This window comes from Arabidopsis lyrata (genome assembly GCF_000004255.2).
Source record: "Arabidopsis lyrata subsp. lyrata unplaced genomic scaffold ARALYscaffold_7, whole genome shotgun sequence".
Classification (NCBI taxonomy): domain Eukaryota; kingdom Viridiplantae; phylum Streptophyta; class Magnoliopsida; order Brassicales; family Brassicaceae; genus Arabidopsis; species Arabidopsis lyrata.
In genome coordinates this window covers 22,095,380-22,103,853 of record NW_003302549.1, presented here as the reverse complement: position 1 = coordinate 22,103,853, position 8,474 = coordinate 22,095,380, and the positions used below count along the sequence as shown (strand labels likewise).

At 32.3% G+C, this 8,474-nt stretch overlaps 1 protein-coding gene across 4 annotated transcripts; it reads left to right on the top strand.

The window, feature by feature from the left end:
* The first annotated feature begins 3,951 nt into the window (after window positions 1–3,951).
* Window positions 3,952–7,466, top strand: LOC9304715 (uncharacterized membrane protein At3g27390). 4 transcript variants are annotated; one of them, XM_021017384.1, is made up of 11 exons: window positions 3,952–3,972; window positions 4,300–4,464; window positions 4,945–5,053; window positions 5,149–5,341; window positions 5,423–5,556; window positions 5,636–5,924; window positions 6,008–6,114; window positions 6,195–6,330; window positions 6,416–6,611; window positions 6,751–7,000; window positions 7,094–7,466. In XM_021017384.1, the coding sequence occupies exons 2-11, from the start codon at window positions 4,371–4,373 to the stop codon at window positions 7,344–7,346; spliced, it is 1,761 nt and encodes a 586-aa protein (XP_020873043.1). In that variant the 5' UTR covers window positions 3,952–3,972; window positions 4,300–4,370; the 3' UTR covers window positions 7,347–7,466. The 4 variants fall into 4 exon arrangements, with proteins under 4 accessions (XP_020873043.1, XP_020873040.1, XP_020873042.1 ...); XM_021017383.1 differs by lacking the exon at window positions 3,952–3,972 and adding an exon at window positions 4,078–4,191; XM_021017382.1 differs by lacking the exon at window positions 3,952–3,972 and adding an exon at window positions 4,078–4,201.
* Window positions 7,467–8,474: the final 1,008 nt, after the last annotated feature.

The following is an 8,474-nucleotide window of genomic DNA, read 5'->3' as shown; positions in this document are numbered from 1 at the left end:
TTTTGTCCCACTGGGTTTTCCTGGTAAGGTTTTAATGAGGCAACATTCCCCAGCGCATTATAGAGATCCCGGTTTAGTATCGGGCACGGTTATGTCTTCCAAGGGGGAGTGTTATAAACCATATGGATGGACTCCATAACCGGCCCATGGCCCATTAGGGTTTTACCTTATTCTCTGTATCCTGCTATTATCCTTGTATATATATCCCTTATTCTATTAATGAAAGACACAGTTCACAACAAGAATTTTTTTCTTCTGTATGTTTTAATTTTTTTCTTCTGTATGTCCTTAGAGCAGAAAAGATGTTGATAAATTGTATCTCATCTATGTTTTAATTTTTTTAATTTACAACTATTATTAAATTTTCTATAATTATAAATTTTATTTTTATATTAATATTTATTTTTCTAAGAACCACATGTTAAGAACCTACCATTAATCACACAAAAATCTTCACCCAAAAATTCTATCTCTTACCTATCACTTTTACAAATATATTACTTAAATATTCCTAAGATTTATTTCTAAGATACTACCAATAATCATGCTCTTAGGTACTCATTGGGCCTATGTCTAAACTACACTAGGGCCACCAAAGAGTCTGGAATTTTATTATAACACATTTCATATGGGCTTCGTATCCTGGACCTGGAGAATCAGGTAAAGTGTCACTCCTTCTGAACAAGGAGTTGATCGTGATGCCATCGAAATTTGAAGACTTGGCCAGCTTTCTCCATCAATTTGGACGAGCTTTTATTTTTGAGAGGTAAGTTTACTTTGTCTTTATAATCTTTTTTTTCGTAGACTATCATATCATTTCTGCTTGGCTTGCTTACTAATCTATGTAATTTATAGACTTATTATAGTACAAGTTGATTTCAAACCAAAACAAAAAAAGTTAGAAGTTGAAAACTATGATATTATGTAGTTCTTTCGCCTTTTTTTTTGTTTTTAATTTTCATTTTTCGCCTTCAAATGCTTAATATGTTTTTTTAACGACTTTCTTCATATATTTATTTCCATTTTTAAACTGTGGTTCATATGTTGTATATTACATTAAAAAAATCAGTTTTTTTTTTTATAATCGTTTTCTTATTATGTTTTTAAATTAGATTATAAGAAAAATAATAATCTTAAAATAACCTTCTTGTCAATTGAGTTTCACATGTTAATATTCATGATACCATGTTATATATGTTTTATACTTTTATATGCTTCTACCTTAAAACTAAGGGAGATTCACAAAAATGCCCCTTTTTCAATACCTCTTTTCAAAAATGTCCCCTTTGACTGTCTATTTTTAAAAATACCCCTTTTTATGTACAAAATGACTAAATTACCTTTCTTTTAATAAAAAATATCTCAAATATATAAGGAAAACATAAGAATGTGCACACATCAAAATTACAAATTTGATTTTGTAAAAACTTGTAAAACCTTTAAAATACCTTGTAAAATTTTCCCGCCAAAATTATTCCCGCCAAAAAAATTTTTTTGGCGGGAAAAATTTACAAGGTATTTTAAAGGTTTTTTACAGGATATTTATAAGGTTTTACAATGTATTTTAAAAGGCTTTACAACGTATTTATAAGGTACTTATAAGATATTATAAGATTTTACAAGCTATTTTATAAGGTTTTACAAGTTATAAGGTTTTACAAGTTTTTTATAAGGTTTTACAAGTTATAAATACCTTATAAAACCTTATAAGTACCTTGTAAAACCTTTTAAAATACATTGTAAAACCTTACAAAACACTTGTAAATACTCTGTAAAAACCTTTAAAATACCTTGTTAATTTTTCCCGCCAAAAAAATTGCGGAATCACTTTTCTCGCAAAAAAAATTTTTTGGCGGAAAAAATTTTTACGGGAAAATTTTACAAGGTATTTTAAAGGTTTTTACAAGTGTTTTGACGGGAAAATTGTGGGATCACTTTTCCCGCCAAAAAATATTTTGTATTTTGTGGACCTAATTTTGTTTCAAATAAGGGTAAAATGGTCATTAAAAATTAAAAGAACGCAAACTTAAAAATAGACTCTCAAAAGGGACATTTTTAAAAAGGGGTATTAAAAAAGGGGCATTTTAAACAATTTATCTTGATAAATAAATGGACACATATCATTTAGACACTTGTATTATTCTAGGTCCATCACACTTTTCATATATCATTTCAAACAAAGTGATATTTGATGAGATTGAGGGTTTCTTAAAACTTCACACACAAAATCTTATATAAAAATTAAAAAGTATCTAAAAATATACTAAAATCGGTTTGACCAGTCGTACCAAGTTGAACCATGATCCACGACTTAATCCGATTTCAAATTAGGTTTTAGGGCCTGACTGGTTTAAACGCAGCGGTTGTGGTTGCGGTTGCGGGAATTTGCGGAAGCGGACAGTTGCGGTTTCAAGCGTTATCAAGGGTTTTGAACGACTGGTTTAGCGTTTGAAAATGGGTGCGTTTGCGGGAGTTTTATGACTGGTAAACCAGCGGGTGCGGTAGCAGTTAAATAAAAAAATGACCAAAATAAATAAAAAATATTACAAAAAAAAAAAAACACCAATATATTATTATGATAATATTAGAAAAATTGAACATGCTTAATAATTAAAACCATAAATAAAGTACTAAATAATTATTAAAAATAAATAAATTTTGTAACAAGATAGTACTTTATGCATCTGGTTTAACATCAAGTAATAGGACAAATTGTAAATAACGTTGAATTCAATCAAAAAGCAAGTGAGTTTCTATTCGAGAAAACAAATCGAAACATATATTCAATCAAAAAGTAAAGCAATACGTAATGAAAAGAAAAAAAACGATGCCATGAAAAATATTCAAAAAGTTATAAATGAGGTGATGAATGAATAAAAAGATATATGATACTTGCGTTTGGTTATTGATTTTCATCAGTTTGGATGGAAGACATTAAGAAAAATAGGGTTTCAGAATATTATTAGGGTTTCTGTTGAGAACGTGATACAAAGATGAAAGATTTATATATGATTAATATATATTATAATAATTATAAGTAAACGTTTGATTTTTATTTTTTTTTTTTTTTTTTTTTTTTTTTTTTACAACCGCTACCGCCCGCAACCGACCGCTAGTAACCGCTAGGAGGGTGCTAGCGGGAGAACCAATCAAGCCCTTAGTTTTTCTTTAAAAAAATCAAAAACCATAGAGGAAACAGCACCTATCTTCACTTTTGATTGCTTTATATTTCTTTTTCCCTTACTTTATTTTCGATTACTTTAATAAATAATAAGATAATGATAATGTGATATTTTAACTGTCGCTTTTAGTGTTGATGTCAGAAAAAAGCACTATTTATTTTTAAATTATATATATAATATTTAATTTCATAATAGTTTATAAATTTTATGCTATTATATTTTATAAATAGTTTTATTTATAATATTTTCCAAATGATTTATTTTAATATATAGAGGATGTTTTCTATAAAATACATTTTGAAAAAGATAAAGTAATAAATATATAGAAATTTAGAGATATTATATATGGTAATAATAGAGCAATTTAAAAAGTTTTAATTTCAAAGTCTTAAATATTAAAATTAAAATGAGGTGTGTTTGGTTAGTAATTTAAAGAAAAAAGAAAAAAAAAATATGTGTTTGGTTTAATGTGGTTATAGATTTTTTTTTTAAAAAAGTAAAAAGTTATAAACTTGGCCACATCAAATAATAAATTATTTTAATAGAAGATTATTTTAAAGTAATTAACAATAATATAATGAAAATGTGATTCTTTAACTGTCGCTTAAATGTCGACGTCGCAAAAAAAAAAGTCACTAAATATTTTCCGGTTCCTGTCGTTTTCTCTATTCCTTTTTTCTCGTGCTTCTCTCTCAATACGAGGAGGGAGGTGTTGGCTCATGCGTTCACCAGCACAAAAACCGATCACCAAGAAACACACGATTTATTTAGCTGACGAAACTAAAATAATGTAAAAATAAATACCTTAATTATTCTTTAAATATATTTTTGGTTTAGGGTTTATACTTTATAGACGGTTTCTTAACCGTCAAATCCAATGTGTATGAAATTTTCTTCTCTCTCTCGAATCTTTCGTGTTGTTTACTGTTCAAAATTGAAATTTTAAATATATATAAAAAAAGATCTCGAAATCCTCGGACAGAAGATAACTTGTTCTGCTTCTTGTCGTGTCTGTCACAGTTTGAATTTCTCTCTCTCTCTCTCTTCCTCATAAAAATCTCTACTTTACCTTTAGTTTTCGAAGGGTTTCATTTTGATTCGGTTTCTCTGATTCTAGGGTTCTAAATGCGACATTTTGACTGATGGGTCTCTGTTGAATTCGAAGAGAAAAAGAGAAAGATAGTTCTAATGGAGCCTCCAACGGGAATCTTGGCTTCTCTGTGGCAATTTATACTCTTCATTCCTTATTTCACTGGGTTACTGCTTCTTGGTGTCATTAAAGGTAACAAATTTCAGTTTATTTTAATCAAAGTTTCAGACTTGAATTCGATGATGTTGACATGATGAGATTGGCTACTTGATTTGTGTAGGGCTCCTCCATTAGGATTGTTTTCATTTATTCATCAAACTGCTTCAACAGTTACTGAAATTAGCATTTCTAACCATTTTAGGGCTCTTTAATTCCATAAAGTTCCCTTTTTTTACTTGATGGAAAAACCTAATCCGTTAACTTTGTTCTGTTTTAGAAATTTTGCTCACTAGATCAATGGCTTAGTGTTTATCTAAGAGCAATTAATTGTGACATTCATTCATCAAGTGCTTCCGAAGTTAGTGAATTAGCATTTCCATTTTCATCTGCTGAACAATTTTGTGTTCTTCAATACTATAAATCCATGATTTTTTGTTCTTTTACTAGTCTAGTTCACTAGTTTTGTGGGAATGAATTGTTTTGAACGTTTGTTTTACTTATTTGTTTGCTTAGGTATCATTTTCTGCCCGCTTATATGCCTTATTGTGGCTATTGGAAACTCTGCAATCATCTTAGGTCTTTTACCGGTACACGCGATTTGGACTCTATATTCGATAGCGAGGTACTTTCTCTTACTTTTAAAGAATCTCTGTCCTCTACTATAATACCATTGTTAGTTACATCTTCCCATGTTGAAGTGTTTTTGTTTGATTTCAGTGCTAAACAGTTAGGACCGATCTTGAAGATCTTTCTGTGTTTATGCGTTCCTCTTGGTGTCATCCTCTGGCTTGTGGTTAGTATCGTAGGGAGTATTCTCGGAGGAGCTTTATATGGTTTTCTTTCTCCAATATTTGCTACATTCGATGCTGTTGGCGAAGGGAAGTCTAATCCGTTTTTCCATTGCTTTTATGTAAGTCTTTTTTTTGCTCCATTTCTCGTGCTATTTGTTATTGTAGATTTTATTATTCAAGCACATTACTCTATTGTTTAGGATGGAACTTGGAGCACTGTTCAAGGCAGTTTCACCGTTGTCTGCGATTTTAAAGATGTTTGCTTTCACTCCTACTTTTCTTTTATGGATGATCTTCGAACACCTAGTGCGGATCGTCACTATTATGAAATAAGGTCTGCTGAAAAATCCAGTAAATTGTGTGTACTGTTTATTCAACAGTGCTTTCTTACAGTTTGCACTTATATTTCTCAGGTTACTTCAAATTCCAGGCGCTGTGATTGTTGCGGTTCTCGGAATTCTTGTTGATTTTCCAGTAATATCACTCTTAGCATTGTGTAAAAGCCCGTACATGTTGTTCAAAGGGTGGCACCGTTTGTTTCATGATCTCATTGGACGTGAAGGTCCTTTCTTGGAAACAATGTGTGTCCCAATCGCAGGCCTTGTGATCTTACTCTGGCCTTTAGCTGTGGTTGGAGCAGTTTTAGGATCCATGGTCTCTAGTGTCTTCCTCGGTGCTTATGGTGGTGTAGTCTCATATCAGGTTATTAAACAATGACTTTTTGATTTGAGGAAAATGTAAATCATCCTGATGATATTGAATTGGTTTCTCTTGTCACAACACAGGAGTCATCGTTCTTCTTCGGTCTCTGCTATGTTGTTGCTTCTGTTTCTATATATGATGAGTATAGCAACGATGTTCTTGACATGCCTGAAGGTTCTTGCTTTCCCAGGTTTGTCTCTAATGGCTTATATAGCAATCTTTATCTCCCTTTCTCTTTATTCTAAAACTGGGGGTTTGGTTTTCTTACAGGCCAATATATCGAAGAAACGAAGAGGTCGCTAGTACGACACTTTCTGGTGGTCTTTCAAGACCAAACTCTTTCAAGACAACTCCATCAAGAGGAGGATCAAACAAAGGCCCAATGATTGACCTGAAACCGCTTGATGTACTCACTAGTCACACTCTTCTTTTGTTCGATCCTTGGTTAACCCTGTTTATAAAACTGAAACCTATTGTCTTGATATTTGCAGCTTTTGGAGGCTCTATTTGTGGAATGTAGGCGGCACGGAGAGATTATGGTAACGAAAGGGATTATAAATTCAAAAGACATCGAGGAAGCTAAATCTAGCAAAGGCAGTCAAGTGATCAGCTTTGGCTTACCTGCTTATTCTCTTCTTCAAGAGCTTTTACGCTCTATCAAATCTAATTCCACCGGTTTATTACTTGGTATGTTGCAATGTTTCAACAGTTTTCCGTCAATTCCTAACCGCATTATCTAGTACACATTTGAACATCATCAAGAAACAAGCACAACCGTTTCTTTAAGCATATTTGAATTCTCAAATTGTTTTTTGTTCTCGTGTAGGTGACGGTGTAACGGAGATAACTACCAGAAACCGCCCAAAAGATGCGTTTTTTGATTGGTTTCTGAATCCGTTTTTGATCCTTAAAGACCAGATCGAAGCTGCAAACCTATCTGTGGAAGAAGAAGAGTATCTTGGTAAATTGGTACTGCTCTTTGGAGATTCCGAGAGACTTAAAAGCTCCATTGTTGAATCTGAATCTCCTCCTTTAACCGAACTCAGGAAAGGCGAACTTGATGCATTTGCTCGCAGGTAAAAAAGCAAAAAGAAACTCACAATCTTGTTACGGCTTTCTACTTCGGATTCGAAGATAATCTTTGTGTTTTTGTTTTTGGTTTTGGTTAGGCTTCAAGGATTAACCAAATCAGTATCAAGATATCCAACATTCAGAAGACATTTTGTGGAATTGGTCAAGAAACTATCAAATGATCTAGACAATAAACATAACCGTTTTGAAGGCGGTTCAAGATCAGTTCCACGTCCCGGGAAAACGGTGTCTCGAATTTTCAGCCAGAAATCGTTCAAGAAAAAGACAAGCAGCAATGGGTCAGATCAAGATTCACCAAACAGAGGGTTAAGAGACATTGATATTGTGTAAGTGTAAGTAAATGTTGTGTGACCAGAATTAGATTGAAATGTCGTCTGTTTTTAACTCTGTAATGATAAATTTATACAGATTCCAGTGAATATGAAACTGTTTCGATGATCTAGTTTTTGACTCGGCTATTTCTTGATGATGTGTTGTTCCTCAGAAACAGCAGAACCGTTTCTTGTGTAATAGAAATTAGCGACCTTTTAGTTTTTCTTTCAGTTTAGACCTCATATTTTCTAAAACATAACGAACAAAGGCTGATGTTTTTGTTTCTTACAAATTAGTCCTCAAATTTTGATAATTGCAATTAGAAATGTTACCGTAGGTTCATCTTGAGATTTATTGTTATTGTCACGGCGTTGTGAGGTGGCACGACCACTTGCGTTTGTCTTTTTGTCGTCTCGAGTTTTAGCGACCGTAAATCCTTCGGTGAAACTGGATCGTTCACATCCCATTTTCCAAATTTTGGTAATGGTCGATCTTGTTGTTGACGTTGTTGATTATTATGAAAAAATCAGATTATTCGAAACAAAAAAATTGTTGATTTCAATTAAGTTTTAATGAAAACACCCATGAAAATGCTAGTTTGTACCAAATTTGTGAAACAAATGAGAAATGAGAAAGATCCTATTGATCAAACAAACGTTTAGGAGCAATGGGAACACTTCTGGCATTTCACCTGAAAAATAAAATATTAGAGAAAGTTGACGCCATTTAATCATATCATAGAGATTTTCTACCGTAGCTAAAATATATATACTTCAACAAGAGATTCTAAAAACAAAGCAACTTTACCTGACTACGGAGGAGACCACCAAAATTTATATCATGCTATTTTTAAAAGAACCAAACATCATATATTTGTTCCACACATGATTCACAATCTTTTTCTGCAAAATCCGACTCTTCACAATAACGTTATATAACTCTTTTGCAAAAAATAAAGCCCCCTTATATATCATCTTCAAGTCTGATCAGGTTTAACACATAAGATTCACAATCAGATATAACGCGGTGGTGATAGAGGAGATTAAGAAAATGGATAGAGAATGGGTTGCTGTTTGCAAAATGAGCAACGGAGATCTGGTGGCGGATAATGGATACGCTTACGTCTCTATAGCAGTTCAATACATG

Bases quoted from the DNA above. Each gene is read 5' to 3' on its own strand.
- LOC9304715 (XM_021017384.1), top strand. From the start codon at position 4,371: ATGGAGCCTCCAACGGGAATCTTGGCTTCTCTGTGGCAATTTATACTC. The intron at 5,342-5,422 runs GTAAGTCTTTTT...TCTATTGTTTAG, and splicing joins CGTTTTTCCATTGCTTTTAT to GATGGAACTTGGAGCACTGT. The intron at 6,331-6,415 runs GTACTCACTAGT...TGATATTTGCAG, and splicing joins TTGACCTGAAACCGCTTGAT to CTTTTGGAGGCTCTATTTGT.